This window comes from Triturus cristatus, chromosome 1_2 (assembly GCF_964204655.1).
Source record: "Triturus cristatus chromosome 1_2, aTriCri1.1, whole genome shotgun sequence".
Taxonomy (NCBI): Eukaryota; Metazoa; Chordata; class Amphibia; order Caudata; family Salamandridae; genus Triturus; species Triturus cristatus.
Window position 1 is genome coordinate 220,511,699 of NC_140580.1, and position 19,998 is coordinate 220,531,696.

At 43.7% G+C, this 19,998-nt stretch overlaps 1 protein-coding gene across 8 annotated transcripts in view; it reads right to left on the reverse strand.

Annotated features, from left to right (window-relative positions):
• Positions 1-19,998, reverse strand: part of USP54 (ubiquitin specific peptidase 54) — a 1,650,598-nt gene that overhangs the window by 683,471 nt on the left and 947,129 nt on the right. For all 8 annotated transcript variants that reach the window (XM_085603496.1, XM_085603494.1, XM_085603495.1 and 5 more), the window contains one exon: positions 282-549. In XM_085603496.1, coding sequence (XP_085459622.1) covers positions 282-549 — 268 coding nt within the window. The remainder of the gene's footprint in view (positions 1-281; positions 550-19,998) is intronic.

Here is a 19,998-nt window from a genome sequence, read left to right on the forward strand (position 1 = left end):
TAGCATTTTGCATGTTTGTCCTTCCAGACTCTTAATTGGATACTGATGCCAGATATGTTAATTAGTAAAATCAATATTATTTTAATAATTACTTTTGGGCGTTCATCATTGTATTCATTTGTCAGCATGGGCTTTCGATAGCCTGCATTATCTAACTTTGTTCTGATTAAATTGGAGATTTGTCATTGTAACAAGATCCACAGTTCTGAATGTTCATTATCTTTCTAGTTATATCAGTGAAGGGAGTATATTCAGAAAGGGTGACTGACAAACGTTTTTACCTGTAGCTGTTCGTGCTGTCAGACAAGGACATATCCATGCTGACTGGACTGCTGCTATTGCGTTCACTGCTTTCATAGCCAGATTCCATTCTCTGGATCAGGCGAGGTTGCTGCTGCAGTTGCTGCTGATGCTGCTGTTGAAATTGCTGCTCCATTATTTGATGAGCTCCCCGACCAACAATCCAGCTCTTGTACCGGATGCCATACGGGGTTTCTTGAATTTCAGCAGCTGCAGGTACATGTGGGTCATTTTCTGCCAGTTCCTTTGCTGTCAGGGAAAGGCAGACAACCAAGAGACTGTGAAACTATTCAATAAACCTTTGTTCATAAGCATTTTCACAAGATGTGGCCAAAATGTAATTCAGCATTAAGAACGTCGAGAAGCTATGCACTACAGGGATCAAGGCGCATTAACACATGTAAAAAACACCCAAACAAGCCATAGGTGGTTATTCAGTGGCATATGAAGGTACCAGGCCTGAAGTGGTCAATGAGATAGGGGAGTATTGTAGGAAAAAGGTTAGAGGGTGGCATGTTTTCCCTAGTGCATCGGTGGGACTTCATTACAGAGGCTGGGTGTTGCTGTAAAAGGCTTGTGGAAATCCAAGGGCCAACAGGGCATGTGGCTATGACAGAGGGACACTAGTAGAGCGCATTTTTAGTGGTAGGTTGCAGCCCTCCGTACGCGGAGAAAATCAGGACTCCCCTGTGACCATCGTCCATTGGCAAACATACTGAAAAGGGGTTTTATACTCTCCTACCACTGTCTTCACAGTGTGGGAGCAGCGGCTTCAGGCCTGGTAGAAACCTGAGGCTCATGAATAGAGTCAATAATACTGAGATATCCATCATAGAGCATTCGGTGTGACAATAGAGGGCACAAGGTGCGTGGCCAGTGTGGAGACACAGGAGGGACACCTGAAATGATGTGTGCTGCAGGTTTCTTGACCTATGATTGTTATTTATTTTATTTCATTTATAAAGTTTTATATAGCGCTAGTTAGACCCGTGGGTATCAGAGCGCTTTACATAGACAAAGGAAAAGAAAAGATTGCATAATATCACAGGACATGAGGATGCATGAAGATAAAAGCAAAGACATAATACTTATGTATCCAGTGAAGGGAGAAGGATGCAGGTGGCTGACACAGCAAGAAGACCACCATCCTTGAAGGTCAAAGTGAGTGGGGAGTCCACTAGGTTATTGATGCCTAGGACGGTTGCCTTGGTCAGTAAAGTATTGGTTGAGGAGAAAGAGTTGCAGGTCCTTTTTGAAGCAAGAGAAGGAGGGGTTGCATCTGAGGTCAATAGGGAGTGCGTTCTACATCATGGGTACGTTGCCAGAGAAGGACCGGCACTGGGTCGTTTTCTTTTTCAGTTTCGGAGGGATGAAACGAATAGAGTTGGTGCTTCTCAGAGTTCTGGATTTTCCTGCTTTTACTAGTTTGCTGTTTAGGTAGTTTGGCGATTGGGTGTGAAGGACCTTGTGATTGATGCAGGCCAGTTTGAAAATACATCTACCTTCCATGGGAAGCCAGTTGAGTGCATTGAGGGTTGGTGAGATGTGTTCAAATCGTTTTACACCAGTTATGAGTCGGGTTGCCATGTTGAGGACTGACCTTAGTGGGGCTAGGTGACCTTTTGGTGACCCTGTTAGGATGGCGTTTCCATAGTCCAGTTTAGAAAGGACTAGGGATTGTACAATTGTCTTGAGATCCTCTTGAGGAATTAAAGGTTTAATTTTCTTGAGGTGTTTTAGAGAGTAAAGCGCACTTTTTGCAGAGTTCTTGATGTGGTCCTTCATTGACAAGTTCTTGTCCAGGGTAATGCCTAGTGACTTTACTGGGTCGGATAGGATGAGGGAACTGTTTAGAGCATCCTTGAGCCAGAGTTGAATTGTTTGGTGGTTACTTTTCGGAGAGAACAGTATTAATTCCGTTTTGTCCGGATTCAGTTTTAAGTGGTTTGCGTTAAACCAGGTTTGGATCTTGGTTAGCGTGACATTGAGGTGTCGGACGTCACTGGGCGATTTGATTTTGTAGTATATTTGTGTGTCATCAGCGTATAGGTGGTAATGAACCCCAGCTTGTTTCAAAATAATTGCAAGGGGTTCCATGAAGAGAGATGGTGAGAGGATCGATCCTTGCGGGACTCTAAGTTTGACTTATGTTGGTACAGAGAGGCAGGAGTTGATTTTAATCTGTTGCGAACGGTGCTGAAGGAAGGGAGTGAACCATTCTAGTACTGTGTCATTAATGCCACATCATCTCTTCAGAGTTTCAAGTAAAGCTTGATGGTTTAATGTGTCAAATGCCGCTGATAAGTCAATAAGGATGAGTAGGCAGGCTTCACCTTCATCTAAGGCTCTGTGGATATCATCTGCAGTATTGAGCATCGCTGTTTCGGTGCTACATCCTTTCCTGAAACCCGACTGAAAGGAATCGAGGAGGTTGAAGACGTCAATATGTTTGTTGAGTTGTTGGAGAACGCACTTCTCCAGTGTTTTAGCTAGGAACGGAAGGTTGGAGATAGGTCTGAGGTTGTTGAGCTAGTTGGGGTCGGCCCCTGGTTTCTTGAGTATGGGTGTGATTTGTACTAGCTGAAGGGAGTCTGGGACACAACTTGATGTGAGAGAGGAGTTGATGATTTTTGTCTAGAAAGGAGCAATGATGTGGTTGAGTTTTTTTTTACTATTGTGGATGGGAGGGGGTCCATGGTATGGGAAGAAGGCTTTAAGCTTGCAATTATGTTGAAGACTTCGATTTCCGATGTGGGTTCGAAGTTCGACCAATTAGCGTCATTTTTCAGTTGTAAGCGGGTCTGTTTGACCATGGTAAGATTTCTATCTGTATGATCAGGGTTGGTTAAAGGGAGGCAGGTTGCAAGGGAGGGAGGATTTGAGGTTTGGATGAAGGATTGCTCAATTTTTGTGACTTTATCAGTGAAGAAGCTGGCAATTTCTTCGCATCGATCCTTGGTGGCTTTTATTTCTTGTGGGGGTGTGCTGTTTGTTTGACTTTTGACAATGTTGAAGAGTTCTCTAGGTCTATTCTTTGCCTTGTCTAGTTGGCTGCGGAAGAAAGTGGCCAGTTCTCTAAAAATGCGTTTTTTATATGCCGACCGGGTTGAACGAAGTTGTGCTGGGTGAAGAGTCGAAGGGTTTAGTCTCCAAGTCCGTTCTGATTGTCTGAGTTGTCTTCTTTCGTTATTAAGATCCACATTGAACCAAGATTTAGATTTGGTAGATCTCAAATGTTTGAGTTTGAGTGGTACTACTTGATCTAACACCTCTGTCATTGTGGAATTAAAGTGGACTGTGAGGTCATCAGCCGTCATATTGGAAGGCTGGGGTTGTAGATGGGCATGAATCCTGGAATCCAGTTCAGTTATGGGGACTCCCTTGGTGATCCTGATCCAGTGCTTAGGTTTGTCCAGTCGTATTGGTTGGTTTCTGACATGTGAGTCAATAATAAACAGAATGAGTTGGTGGTCAGACCAGTCAATGGGATAAATCGATCTCAAAGAGACCAGCTCATTTTTGGTGATGATCGTATCCAGAGTTGCTCCTTTCATGTGTGTTGGTTAATTGCAGAGTTGTTTGAGGTTGGTAATTCCAGCAGTTTGGAGAGGTTTTGGGTTGTTGTGTCTTCTGGGTTGGTGCAGTGGATATTGAAGTCACCCAGGAACACGTTTTCCGTGTCTGTTAGGGAGAAACGAGTTATTAGGTCGGTTAGTTCTTCAGCGAAGAGGGTACGTTCACCAGGATGGTGGTAGATGGTGTGAAATTTGATGGGCGTGGTGCCTTTGGCTGTAAGTTCAACACCTAGATAATCAAGAGTCAGGGATTCTGTGGATTTTAATCTGGTAAGCTGTATTCCTTCTTTATGTATGACGGCTAGGGCGCCACCTGTTTTGATCAGTCTGTTGTGTCTGATGATGTTGTAGCCTGGGGGGTGAGAAGGTCTAGGATGGGGGTAGAGTGGTCATTGAGCCAGGATTCTGTGAGGAATGCGATGTCTATTTCTTCCGCGAGTATAACTTCAGCAATATCTGTGGCGTGTTGTACTGCTGATCTACATTTGAGGAGCATGCACGATAGAGGCCGGGACGCCTCAGTGGTGGTGTGGACTGTATGTATAGAAATGTATTGAGCAGGGGGTCTAGGCGAGAGGACAGGTCTAGGGATTCTATTATTACTCACTAAAACTGGGATTGCAAACGGGCCGAGTTCAGGCTAATTTCGAGGTAAGAGTCGTTGATATCATCTACTTCTCGTTCTGAAATGGGACGGAGAACTCGGCTGGGACGATGTGCCTGATTCCTCATAGGATTGGTGGGCCATGGGGTGCCAAGTGAGGCCATGGAAGAGGCAGTATGGGGGAAGGTGTGTAGTTACCCGCAGTGTGTGAGCAAGGAGGATTAATCCGGTTGGGAAGGCTTTGTTGTAGGTGTAAGATATCTGCCGCTAGGGAGTCTATTTTCTGCTCCATTCGGGTCAGTAGCTGGGAAAGGTTGCTGAAAAGGCATGTTGTCTTCGTCGGGAGCATTGTATGACTAGGGTTTGCGGAAGGAGAGGGTACTAGCTTGTGAGATTGAGTGGCATTATTAGGGTTAGGAGTGGGGATAGATTGGACGTGAGGAGTCTGGTCGTTGTTGCTTCCGGTCAACAGGTTAGGAAGAGGTGTTGTGGGTCTTGGGTCCGAGGGAGGGGAGTGAGCAATGGTAAGGAGGAAGTCAGTGTCCAGGGGATTGGCAGTGTAATTACAAGTGGGGGCGGTTAGGGCATGTGGAGGTGGGTCGAGGGGGAGTGAGTAGTGGCTACAAGGAGGTCAGTTTCCAAGGGATTAACGGTGGCGTTGGGTATGGAGATGGTTTGGGCAGGTGGAGAAGGAGCAGTAGTGGAGTTGAGGATTATTTGCATGGGTAGAGTCGGGTCTCCTGAGGTCGAGGGGGGTGCCTGTAGTGGGTTCAGTCACGGAAAGAATGTTGTTTGAGTCTGATTCGGCTAGCTCAGGATCAGCCTTGTGGTGTTTATTAACTGTGCATTTGCTGGACCTGGTGATATCGGTTGAGGGCATTGTAGAGGGTGTTTGACGGCAGAGTGTGATGATAGGGGTAGTGAGATTATAGTTAGTGATGGTGGATGTCCATGAGTTGTAGCGTGGGTCGTCCAGGAAGGGAGAATGGATCGGTGATTGAACTGTGGGCACGCTGTACCCTGAAATTGTACATCTCAAAAGCACGCCCACTGGTTGGGTGGATCAGGGAGAGTGTTCAACTCAACTTCAGAGGCATTTATGAGGCAATGTGTCTCAAGATAAGGTTCAAAACAGCATGTCAAAAATACAGTCAAATAAGAAAGGACTAACTCAATGAGTGAGTTCTGGGGCAGAATTCAGTAATGTATTAAGTTTATTACAAAAATGTAAATGGTACAAGTCAGAAATAGTAAAGTGCAAATGCAGCAAATCATTTTTAAATGCAGAGTCATTAATGGTCATGAAGGGTCTCAGTAAAAAGAAACTTCAGAATAATAGGCAAAATCAAATAAGATTAAGTCCAAAATATGCAGCACAATCAGTAAAAAAGGTAATCATACAGTATCCCTAGTGGCATATGAAAGGTCTGGCTCAAACCTCAAATACAGGGATAACACAGAAACTTTCTTCATAGAAAAGCATGTAAACTGCTAAATCATTGCGGTGTGAGCAAAAGAATGCATTGTCAACAAATCAGATTAAAGATTTTAAAATCGTCATGCATCCCTACCATCTATACAGTAACCCATTACATATGTAATGACTCAGCCCTTCTGACGGAATCTCATCCACATGTGTCATAACAAACTATCTACATATACAACAGTGAACCATTATGAACAAATGTAATGCTGCGTACAATTGCTATAACCTATAAAAAATGTAACGTTTGCGAGCCCATGTGAGAGAGTCTTCTTCAAGAACATGGGCCTTTCAGAAATAAACAAACATGACTTGCTTGACTACATGCAGCTGAAATAATAACAGTGAATGTATCAGCCATTTTGAACAGGACGGCATTAAGGCCAAATTGAGGGCTTGTTAGCATAAGCCAGGAAAGCACGCTTTAACAGGTCATATCAAAATCATTTCAAAGGCAATAGCACAATGTCAGTGTAAACATTTGAATTCTAGTGTGGACTACTATTCTGCACATTATTAATAATTACAATTTTTAATTAAGTCACAAAAGCTTTCTCAGATCCAAATTCTACCTTTCAGAAAAAGATCTCAAAGAAGAACTCTGCTGGCACACCTAACACATGCTTCCATGGGAATAGAAAGGCAAATGAACAGATCCTGGACATGGTACACTTAACACGTGGTAGTTGTAGGAAAGTAGGATCTCCTTCTTATGGTTACCCCCTCTTTGTGCTTTTTGCACCCACTGTTGACTAGTCTGACTGGCATCCTGCCATTTAGGACCCTGGCCTATCTGCTTTCTCTCTTAAATTGATATGTATGTACTTTGGTAAAACTCCAGATTGGATACTGTGGTACCCTTATCAATCCCTAGTATATGGTACACATGTACCCAGGGCATATGTACCCCAGAGGCCTCCCATGGGCTGAAGCATCTATTATGACACCCCTGAGAGGCCACGCAAAATGGAACCTTAGGTCTGCTACTACAGCCTTTGTAAGATGGTGCTTGCAACACTTACCTTAGATATAGATTCACTTTATCTACATATATCACTACACTTAAAACTTTGTAAGTCACCCCTATAGCAGGCCTTAACAATCTTGAAGGCAGGGTGCTGGGTTTTACTTAAGAGAGTGCTCCTGCATGAGCAGGACCCCTCTGCAGTCTTTGGAGACCATTCTCCCGGGCTGTATGTGATACTACCAGACATATAGGTACAGGTGCATTATAACCTCGCAGTAAATGCTATCTCGAAAACAACTGCAACAAAGTATGTTGTTTTTGGTGTCAAACACCTTGGAATCATACATCCACACCAGTACCTGGTGTGGAAGTTATAATTCCTCCCCTCAGAACCGAGGTTCTGGGGGTACCTAAGTCTGCCGGTATCAGCTTTCTCGAGCCTTACAGCACAAAATGGATGCTCCCAGCCACAGACACGAGTCTACCCTCCTGCTGCTGAGCCAAGCTCGAGCAGAGGAAGGTCAGACAATAGATATCCTGTCTCAGGGAGGTGTGACCACCTCCCAGACAGGATATAGTGTATTAGGGCTGGGTGGGTGCACTCTCTCGGTGCCAGAAAGTCTGCACGAGGAGCACATTTAGTGTCCCTGTGCATAGTCCAGCTCAAACCAGTTCTGGGAGCTATTTGCTCCCGCTCTGGCACGAAACTTGACAAAGGACATGGGTGTAGCCACCCCTCTATCCTGTCCCACCCCAGGAGGGTCCCTAGAACATGTCCAACCCTCTCCCATGGGTATAAAATGGGTTACCTGGCTACAGGACATTAGATTTTACATGGACAAGATTCTGCAAGAAGATACCACTACACTTCGACCGTCTGGACACACTGGACTTTGCTGGATCTCCCTTGGGATTGAGTTTGTCTTCCCTTGCCGTCCCCAGTCTTACCACTGTCCGTGATCCATACAGGCTCCGTGCAGGACCCTGTGGACCTTCAAGACAACAGAAGAATCTCCCTTGGAGTGAAGGAGTCACTCCCCTGCAAATGCAGGAACCATAACACATCAGACCATTTTTCTGATCCTGAGCTCCTGCGGACTCTGACGACTCTAGAAACACAGGAGGTGAGTTTCTGAAGGTGTCCAAGGTTGAGCTGCCTTCTTACCGAGTTTGAGGCAGATATTCCTTGGGGAGACTGCTTAACCCGTACTCCTGTGACCAGAGTTCATGTGCAGCTGCACATACTTGTTGTCATGCAACAATTCCGTACATTGGGCCAATTGTAGTCCTGACCCCAGCGCATCTTTCCTGAGAAGGACTCTGGCATCCTTGCACTCTGTGCCCTGCTAGCTGGTATCCTGTGAAACCGCCTGAGGTCCCCTCACAACTACTATGCCTTCGGCCTGTGGGTCCCCTTGAGGGTCAACTTTACTTTATTTGGGCTCCCCTGGCTGCTCCAGGCCTGCCCCGACTTTCCTTGCTGTGGTGAGTCTCCTAGTCCTTGCTGGACCAGATCAACACCGAATTTGACCATCTGCGTTGCTTGCCGCTGCCAAGGCTTGTTGGTGCTCCAGCCGGACACCGACCCCTCAGCACTCGACAGCTATTGTGGGATAGCTCGCCTCCGGCTCCTGGTCATCCTACACATCTCCTGGTCCTCGCAGCTGAAAGAGTCAAGATCACATCATCACACCTGAAGCACCTGACATCGGTGGGCATTCGTCTACCGAGCCCCTGGTCACTCCAACGTGGCCCAGACTCTGTCCCCTCTGCTTTAACGTTCTTCTCATCTAGAATCCATGTTTGGATTCCACCAGACACTTTTCTTACTTCCAGCAGCAGCATTTCTTTGTCAACAGATAGGTAACTCTGGTACAAAGGTATCCATGGGTGGGGTGGCTCTCCAAACTCTTAAATTCCAAGGGTTGTCTTCGTAATCTGCTGGGAAGGGTCCTTAATCTCTAACTTTCCAACTGCGACTTTCCCATTGAATTGTACTAAGCACGCAGTCGTGTTTTCACTCTGCACCCCTTCTTTGAGGGGTCCCTACTCACTAACCTTGGGTGGTTCCTTGGGGTCCCAGCGATTCCACACCTTCTAGACTAGGTCTAGTCCCGAGTCGTGGTTCTTATACCACTTATTTAGTATACGGCTTGGTCTCCCCCTGGAGCCCACTGTGTATTGTGCTACTTACGTTTGATTCTTTGCAACTGTATTATTTGATTTGTGTTCTATTCTCGTGTAGAGGATACTAGAGAGTGTTATATAGAATAAATACATATTTTTATAACTACTGTGTGGTTTCCCTTTCATTTAACTAATACTATAAGGTTGCATTCTGTTAAAACGAGGTGCTTAACATTCCTTCAAGACTTAGCCTGAAGGCTGCTCTCCATAGCTGCCACTAGGATAGCTTTCTATTAAGGTTATCTTTGACCTAATCACCATAAGGGTTGTTTGGACTGGTACAGGGTGCCCACTTTAATTATTGGACCGCCTATACCAGGCCAACTTCTCACAGTAGTCCACTGTTAATTGACTCATTTTAAGGACTGATTACCTCAATAATCAGAATAATTAGAGAATGACCAAAATGGAGGCCTATGTTGAAGATAGAGGATTTCGATAAGTGACCCAAGTAAATAGGCTAGGAGAAAACATTGCAAAGCTTGCATTGCATTGATTGAGAATATGGCACTCATCCACGAAGAGGAAGGTGCAGCAAAAGGCATTGAAAGAGTTTTATAGCAACCATGGTGTGCTTTGAAGTGGATGTGGAGAATCTCGAAAATAACTCAATAAAAATGTGAGCTCTGGACCTCTGTCTTTGTCTGGGGGGAGGATGCTGAAGCTTTAATACGGACAAGGCTACAAAAGGCCGAGGGCAGAGTCCCAGCGGCAGGCACCATCATGTGCATTAGGGCTATTAATCTCCGAGGGAAGTAGTTATTCATGCTCCATGAAAACATAATGATTTAACTTATAGAATTTTCCCCAAACTTGAGCGGAGACAAACTCAAAAAAAGAATGTATTTACATGAACATTGCAGCATCTTTGGTATACAGCCAAACTTTGTGTTGCAGAGGGTGATCCTGGCACAGGAAAATGTACGACCTACTCAGACCACCCTTAAGGGTGTTATTTGGTCGGTGTGATTCTTATCTCTCTGGTGTCAAGGGGTTTGCGGGATGGGCCACTTTTGTTTCTTGCAGTGTTCCAGTGTTGTGGGGGGCATCTTTACATCCTTTCCTAATTCCATGCCCCAAACCTTCCTTATGCCGCCATTTTTATGAGGTGGGACACTACTGTTTCTTGCAACAACCTATTTTTTTATTAAATTGAGACTTATCTTAAAGTTGAGTTCAAATGTGGAATTTCCTGTTTTCATCGTTTATATACGTGAAATACAGTGGGTATTATTTAATATTCTCACGATTTCTGAATATAATTAGTTACCAGTGTTTATGCATTTCAGCAGCACAAGCCTTTGCTAAGGGCCATTTTTTTCAAATATTTATGAAGTGTATTAAAAAAGAACATTTTATTGCACATGAGGTGAAGTACATTGGAAATTTACTAGCATATTTCTCAAACAGCTGGAAAAACAGAGATATTTTATGCGTCTCTAGATGATGGTCATTCTCAAGATACAATCTTTACTATAAATAGGAATTGAAATTGTAAGAAGAAAGTAGTTGGCATAATTATGAGTGTTGAAACCGTGATCTGAGTAATAAACTGCACATTAGCTGCAGGAATTACAAAAAAAGTTATTTGGCTTTCGTGTAACAGCATTTGTATTTACATAACTCACAAGAGCTTTACACACTTTTGCGGCTCTCAATATCAACCGACAAATATCAGGGAGTCCTATGCTGTACAAAGTGTCCAACTGATACGCTTGTTCCTCACTGATCCATCCCGAGGAACTTCCATTTGCCCATGCCGCTCTTCTTACTCTGCCCTATCATTGAAGTGCCCTCACTTTGATCACACTTCATTTGCATTTAATCCTTCCATTTTCTTAATTTCACCTACTCCCTCTAAATGTATTTATTCTGGCATATGCATTCCTGCCTCAATAAAATTTCTTTGTGGAAATGAAATGGAAAGTGCAGTAATCCCTTGCCTTAATATGTGTGTGAACAGGTACTACAATATCCACATTCATACCAGTGATTTTGTGGTAACAATGGCTTTTGAACCTACATCACAATAAATGAGTAGTGATCTCCAAGGTAATTACAACTTTATAAGAAGTAATATAACACCAAGGTAGATTCATGAAATGCATATTAGAGTAGAATGCCCCGCCACATGTAAACACAGATCTCCCTCTAAACTGAGCACTCAACTAGTAGAAGATGGGGGCACAGCTCAAGGAACGCACAGTGCATCTGACAGCAATAAAAGTACCATTGATTGACTCTTCTGCATCAGAGTAATTAATGCGAAAGTGCACTATATGTATTTTATCTATATCTATTTATCTTCTAGATAGATAGATAGATAGATAGATAGATAGATAGATAGATAGATAGATAGATAGATAGATAGATAGATAGATAGATAGATAGATAAGATAGATAGATAAGATAGATAGATGCGGACTGACTGCTGCTTTGACTATCACTTCCTCGAACCGGCTGATTAAGCCATGCTTCCTCATTCAAAACCCCTACTACCACTGACTTCCAGGAGACAAAACATTTATTTTGAGGGAAATAAAGAAAAGGGTCATCACTGTGTTTGAGTATGAAGGGGGAAGGGATCCCTGGTGATTTCTATCTTCCCTATACACCTTTCAGCAGTGACTCGAAGGCTCTATGGCTTGTTAAGAGTGAGAGCTAGAAATGGGGGTGGGTTGCTAGAGTTCATATGCGCCGTGACTTGAAATACATTTGGTTAGCTTAAAGGGGGCTTATAACCCGCCATTGCTTACCAGTGGTTATCTACATTGTCACTCCTATTTCTGTGCTTATGTTTGGTTAGTGCGAAATGAATATATTTTCTCTTTGTGTGTTTGTCCATATCATGGCACATTGGAAAAGAACTGTGGCAACAATATTTTTTTATTTTAGAGGAAGCACTTCTTAAAACTCTATCTGTTTGCAGGCCATCTATTTACGCCCTGTTCTCTCTTCTGCTTCAAACACGCTGCATGATGGCATAAATAAATTATATTCAGACTGTACGTGTGCATTGTACTTTTCTGAAATTTGTTGTTTTTGTTGTATGATAAATGTCCTTCCGTGTTGCCTTTGCAATGTCCATGTTGCCTTTTCACCCTCCTCCCACCCACCCTCCCTGTGGCTTTTAACCCCTCTCGTCGTACTCAGTGTTTGTCACTGCTTCAAACACATTACACCCCAGCTGAAAAGTTTATTCTTGAAGTGTGCATCTCACTTACATTTTACATTTGTTTTACTTGTATTGCAGACATGAGATTCCTTCATGTTGCTCTCTCTCTGTCCATCCATGTTTTTCGTTTTACTTTTACTGCTCCCTCCCTCACACCCTCTGCCCATTTGTGCTTTTGCCCCTCTCGCGCGCACACTCCGTCAGTCCCTGCAAATTTCGACCCCTTTCTTTGGCACCATACCATACTTTGCTATACAATGACAGGCCATAGCATATTATGCAATGACAGGCCATACCATTTAATACTAAACAATACAATTTGACAGTTGTTAGACCTGGTACCATTGGCGTCAGTCTCCCTTCCATTTTTTCTGATTGCCTCCTCTGTTTTTGATATGTTTTGCTGATTTAGATGCTTTGGGCACTGTGCCACTGCTATTCAGTGCCACAGTGCAAGTGCTCCCTATGTTAAATTGATGTATTGATTAGTGACTCCATGATTGCATTATTTGATTTACTTGTCAGACCCTAGTACAATGCACCATGTGTGCCCAGGGTTTGTAAATCAAATGCTGCTGGTGGGCTTGCAGCACTGGTTGTGCCACCCACATAAGCAGCTTGTAAAGTCTGTCTCAGGCCTGCCACTGCAGAGACTGTGTGCAGTATCTGACGCCATGTTGACTGACCAAGTGCAGCCACTTGCCAGTCCCTAAACAAATCAAATAAAACAGTTGCAAAGAATCAAACGTAAGTAGCACAATACACAGTGGGCTCCAGGGGGAGACCAAACCATATACTAAATAAGTGGTATTAGAGCCACGACTCGGGACTAGACCTAGTCTAGAAGGTGTAGAATCGCTGGGATCCCAAGGAACCACCCGAGGTTAGTGAGTAGGGACGCCTCAGAGGACGGGTGCAGAGTGAAAACACGACTGCGCGTACAATTCAATGGGAAAGTCGCAGTTGGAAAGTTAGAGATTAAGGACCCTTCCCAGCAGATTACGAAGACAACCCTTGGAACTTAAGAGTTTGGAGAGCCACCCCACCCGTGGATACCTTTGTACCAGAGTTACCTATCCCAGAGGAGTCAGGTGCATAGGCACGAAGTGACGTCGGAAACCCTTGTCGTTCTCTATGGATGTTGACAAAGAAATGCTGCTGCTGGAAGTAAGAAAAGTGTCCGGTGGAATCCAAACGTGGATTCTAGATGAGAAGAACCTTAAAGCAAAGGGGACAGAGTCTGGGCCACTTTGGAGTGACCAGGGGCTCGGTAGACGAATACCCACCAATGTCTGCACATAGTAAAGCTTGCTTAATGGGACTTTGCAGTGGATCTGCAAATCCAGTACAACCTATTACATTCAAACAATAGTTGGTGTTCCTAATAGAAAGATTTAAAATGCTGCTTTCTGATTGGATGATGGGTTCTAGGTTGCAAATACCTATACCCAATGAATATATTTTTTTTTTAACCTTTCCCTCTTGAGTTTATCTGTGGCTGTTGACAAGGTGCAGGAGATAACCTCTATTTAACTTTAGGATTCTAACATTGTACTAAGTATAGTGTGGTATAAATCGCTTCATTTGTGCAGCTACATTGAACTAACAGCTTCTTTTACCTCAATTTGTAATGAGTATTTTTATACAACACTTTTGATAATGGTTATATTACTTTTGTATCATGTATAATAAGTTAAAAGTGGATTGTAAAGTTTCATGTACTTGATATTTATAGGGGGAAACCCCAGATCAGAAATAAAATGTTTATTCAGTGTGTGTAAGTTGTTCTACATTGGGAACATTGTGTAGCACTTTAAATAAATAATTTTTGATGCTTTTTGATTTCAATTGGTGTTGACAAAGTAACGTGTAGTAAACATATGCGTCTCATTTTTTCTATATTCTTTCTAGGTATGATGTGTCATTTATTTTCCGCTTCAGTTGGAAATACTATGTAAGTATGTCTGTAAAGTATCAGATTTAGTATTAAGAAGACTAGTATCAACTTCCTTATGATGTCAGGTAAAGTTAAATGCAGTGCATGAAAATTAGAGTAATGGAAAGTGATTGTATGTGAAAATATTGTAAGAAGAGGGCCAACATATGTTCTACTTTCTTGGATATAAAAATACTATGTTCTACTCTTTGTATATAAATCACACTAACCAAATGTAGAAAAGGGTTGGCCACGTACTAGATAAATCATGTGGAGCAGAACTAGACTACCTCCAAATAGGAGTGTTCAGGGTGAAAACTTTATGGAACAAAACATGTGGAAAAAAATAATGAATGTGCTGATGTATACATTCCTGCATAATGAGTGATGCTCGGAGTGACATGTATGTAGAAGAGGCCTGGTGGAGAGTCTTGTGACGGACTAATGTTCTTATGATAATCTGTGTGAAGGTTGCAAATAATTTGTAAAACTAGGTTTGGAAAATAAGAGGGTATGTTTATTATGGTGCAATGGTGTCGCAGTGAGCAGGTCTGTTCATTTGTTAAGGTGTATTAAGTTTTTAGATGATCTGGGGTACCAGTCAGTCTGTGAAGACATCAGTTCACAGTGAGAGGTTTATGTTAAAGACCCTTGTGACTTAATAGGTATTAAAAGGACAAACCCCTATTTCATGCAGAAATGTTTCCCTAAACAGAGCTAGGTATGAACAGCCCAGTCCCAACTCATACATACCAGGTACATTTGAAGCCACTTATACACACAGCTATCTCCCTAAATAAAGCTCTGTATCAAAAGGCCCAAATGCTAATTTCACCCACTACCAAGCCCAGGCACTTCTGCATTTAACTGCCCCCTAAGCAAAGCTTAAAGCTCAGTGACTACTCCTTAACTAAACATATTAGATCTTAAAAGGTCCAGGATTCTTTACCATAATAGTTTCTTCCTGAACATAGCTGACTGTTGACCATCCAGTCACAGCTCATACATACCATATACTGGTAAGTGAAGCAACTTCTTCACACAGCTCTCGCCCTAAAAAAAGTTCTGAATCACAAGGCCAGCCTTCAGGTGAACACTACACCTGATACCAGGCCCATGTACTTCTGCATACAACTGTACCCTAAACAAAGCTCAGAACTAAGTGTCTACGCTCTTACTAGACACATTAGGAGTTAAAAGGGTTGAGTCTATTTAATGTAGAAGATTCGCTCAGACTAAAACTAAGCAGGAAGACTCCAGTCCCCTACCACACATACAATGTACTGGTAGGTGAAGTCACTTGTAATCTTAGTTTCCTCCCTAAACAAGCGTCTGCATCAAAAGGCCAGTCTCCAAGTGAGCTCATCACTTCATTACAGGCTCTGTTTCTTCTGCATACAAACCTCCCCGCAAAACTTATAACAAAGTATAGTGTCTAGTCCTGTACTAAAAACATTAAGTGTTAAAAGATCTGAGCCTCTTTAATATACAGGTTTCGCTCTTATCAAACCTTAGTATGAACACTCCAATTCCAGGCAATACATTCAATGTACTGGTAAATTAATTCACTTGTACACACACAGTCACCTCCCTAAAGAAAGCTCTGCATCAAAACGCCAGTCCCAAGTGCACACATTACCTAATACCAGGCCTGCCCACATCTGCAAAGAACTTTCCCCTAGGAAAGCTCATATATTAGCATACCAAGCCACTTCTATATTCTGATGTTTCTGTAAGTATAAGAACGTACAAAAAGCGGAGTTCCCCAGTAAACACATCACCTAATGGTATGCCTAGGGAATTAAACAAGCTTGCAACTAAACATTGTATAAAGATGGATTTTGTTAATAAAATTACATATTTATAATTCATTATTGACTTTTTTGAAAATATGTTAATTGTGAAAGCATAATTTTTCAACACATTTTTCCATTGTGCCATCTTTCTTCTGTAGGTGTTTTACATCTTTCACAATGCATACTAAGAAGCAGAGGAAGATGAAGACATAATGTGGCTACTAGAGGAAAGGAAGTGATATTACAACTGAAAATAGTGTAGGAGGAAGGCAACAGAAAAAACACAATATTGGTAAAAGTATAAAAAGAATTCATAGAAAACTAATTAATGAAAGCAGACTTTCAAATAAGGATGTAAGGAAGAAAGAAGGGCTTGCTGCATTAAAATTAGGTGTAAAACAAGATTATAAAGTGGATAGTATTGTGCACAAGAAATGTGACTACTCTAATGCAAGGAAGATTCAACTGAAGGAGCTTTAACAAAAGATTTTCTGCAAAAGAGTCATACATAATATACTTAAATCAATAAAGCCAGAGCAGAGGAAGTAGGATTTGTCAAAGAGAGTGTGTTGATAGCATTGTAGAGAAGGCATTTTTGCAGTCAAAAGGAAGTTATTCATTCTGATCCTGAATCAAATGAGAACTTGAGATGATGAAACAGGAGGAGAATGAAACACAAGGACATCTGTAGAATGTATGAAGTTGGTGCATTACAGAACTTTAGATAGATTAGTCTCTTGTCTAAACAAAGAAGTGCAGATAAATGGTGCACATCACTAAGACTAACTTTTGCAGGGGCATTTTTGCAATCAAAAGGAAGTTATTCATTCTGATCCTGAATCAAATGAGAACTTGTGATGATGAAACAGGAGGAGAATGAAACACAAGGACATCTGTAGAATGTATGAAGTTGATGCATTACAGAACTTTAGATAGATTAGTCTCTTGTCTAAACAAAGAAGTGCTGATAAATGGTGCACATCACTAAGACTAACTTTTGCAGCATCTTTGATGGGGAGTGGGAACATACCTCCAGTAGCGAGGCTTACTTTAATGAAGAAAGCTATTTTCGAAACAATAGCTTTCTGTTTGCTATTGATATAGTTGGTCGGTCTTATGATGTAAAACATGGTGAAGCCATACCAAAGAAAAGAATTGGTACCTGAAAATACAGATAAAGCAGTCTGGAATTAAATGTTACCACATTGTCCACCAGCTCCAGTGTATGAGTGGCAGAGAAGCATTTTTCTGTAATATAACGCAAGAAACAATTGAAAAGCTTAGAGTTTTTCTGGCAAAGTTTCATACAGAAATTTTAAAACAGAAAATCAGAATTTTGCTATGTTTTGATCCCTGTAGAGAAAGATAACTTTCTAAACTACAAGGGCAATCCTTGGCTAGCCTATCCACAGACATATGTTATAGTACTTTCCATCATTTTCTGATGCTGTCTGCCCATCAATCAAAAACACACTATCCGGGGCATGGCCAAGATGGCGGCGGAGTAACAACTCCTTTACAGAGCTCCGCTGGCCGTGGCCGAAATATAGCAGCAAATCAGCCATCCGGGACTCAGAACTCCGGAGAGCTAGTGATCGTGTCCTGGAGCAGCAGAGGTTGAGAACAAACCAATTTTCTGCTCGGGGCGGGGGGTGCGGTATAGCTGAGATCTAAGCCAGTGGTGCCAGAGCATGGGGGTGGTGATGCCGAGATGCAGCACGCAGAGGCCCCAATCTGAAACTAGGGACCACCAAGACGATCCAGGGGCCTGGGCAGCCGCCTCACGGAGCAGCGTCGGAGTCCCGATCGCTGGGGCAAAGTCGATATTGGGTCAGTGCCCTTGGGAAACATCTGTGAGCGGCTGCGAATGCTGGTGGCCATCTTTTGGAATCAGGCCCGGATAAGACCCGAGGTGGGGGCAGAAGAACTGAGCATTTAGCACCCACCTGCGAATCCTGAATGCCAGAGGCAGGACTCGGGTTCAACAGCCCGGAAGGTGCCTGGTGGAACAGAGGCCTTCAAACAGCCCAGGCCATCTGCCAGAATTACACAGGCATCCCACATGGTGAAGGCCTTTAGATGCAGCAACGAGAACCCATCCAGGAGGTAGGCCTGAGCTAGTTGAGGGAAGTGGGAGTCTACTGGAGCAAAGACCCGGGACCACAGCATCACGGGAGGGTGGATTTAGCAACCACCTCAAGGTGTCTTAGATGAACCGACCTTTGGGATACACATAACCACAGCAGAGACCCTCAACATTAGGGAGGCACCCTCACCTTTGAAAGAACGCCCACGCAGTGGGAACCAAGCCCATCACAAGGGGAAAGTGGCTGACAACTGCACACCCCGACCTCATCTGATGGAGCAGCGAGCTGAGGCCACACGGCTCCTGTTCTAATAGGGGGCGAACAGGCAGCCTGCGATGCCCTACTGGGGGGGGGGGCCTGCCTGCTTGGCCAATTAGCGATCCGGACCCACGGTGAAGGTTGGGAGGAAGTCCCCTGGCCCTGTTGAGTTGCGGTCCCCCGGGATGACATCCCACCGAGCAAAGAGGGAGACCACCATCAAAGATCGGCTACAAATCTAGGTGCTAAGAAAGCGGACGGGCATGGCTATGATCAGTCACCAGCCACCCCTCTACAGACAGAAATGGACTCGGCGGGTGCAAACATGGAGGAACCGATCACTCAACAATTCTTGGAACAACTGTTCAGCACCCTACGGGAGGATTTTGATGGGCTAAGGCAGGACATAGCCACTGACATAAAACAGGTTTAATTGGAGATCCTGGAACTAGAAGACCGCATGGACTCTTCGGAGATGTCTGGTGACCATAGATAGGAAGAGCTAACCGAATATGCGCAGGAATTCCTGGCACTCAGGGATCACAGCGAAGAACACTGTCTCCGCATGGAATAGGTTGAGGCGATTTAATATCCGCATCAAGGGATTGCCACTTCAAGCAGATGCTGGAAAATTGGAGAAGTGGGAGATTCGTCTCTTCCGCCATGTGGCGCCAATGCTGAGAGACATGGAGATTACCCTGGATTGCAGTCACTGAGCGGGAAGGCCGTCATCAGGCCATTCTCACATGCCATCACTTTTACAGGCAAAAGGAAGCCATTATGAGTGCAACCCAAGACAAGACGACCATATCGTTTGAGGGTCTTCAGGTGGGCATATACCAGGACCTCTCTCCCCTCACTCTACAGTGACAGAAAGCCTTGAAATCGGCCACCGCCTACCTCAGAGAGAAAGGTGTCCGGTACTGCTGGGGACACCCTTTCCAAATGATCTTCGTCTGAAACAAAGAGATGCATGTAGTGTGGTCCCTACAATAAGCACAGGAGGCGCTTGGGGTCAACTTCGAAGAGAAGAATATGGAGTATCAGTATCAGTCCGGGAAGGCAGCGACTTCGGAGAGGCCAAAATCAGGAAGACGGCGTGGGACCAGGAAGGACACGGGAAACAGCGTTTAGAACGCTATTGTTACCACGCAGGTAGGTAAGAACGCGGTCATTACAACGACCGCGTTGTTACCACGAGTGGCTTTACAACGCAAGTCTTTTCTATGACTTGCGCTAGGTGGCGTGAAACACCAGGGAATGTGTTGGATTTTAAATCCAACACATTCCCTGCTGTTGCGCTAACTGGAGTAGGAATAGTAATTTATACTATTCCTAAATCCAGCTCGCCACCTAGCTTAAGTTGTAGAAACGACTTGCAATGTAAAGCCATGCGTGGTAACAACGCGGTCATTGTAACAGCCGCTTTGTAACCTACTGTGGGGTAATAGATGGCGTAGTAACGTTATACATTCAAGGACAGGTACTTGTGACCCTCTGAACTGGAAAGCCAGAAAAAAGAGAAGCCCTCCTTCGTCAGCTGCAGAACCAAGATGGTAGGGGGGAGACATCTAGAGGCTGAACCCTGAAACTGCACAATTATCTCCTTGCCCATTTTCTACAGACCACT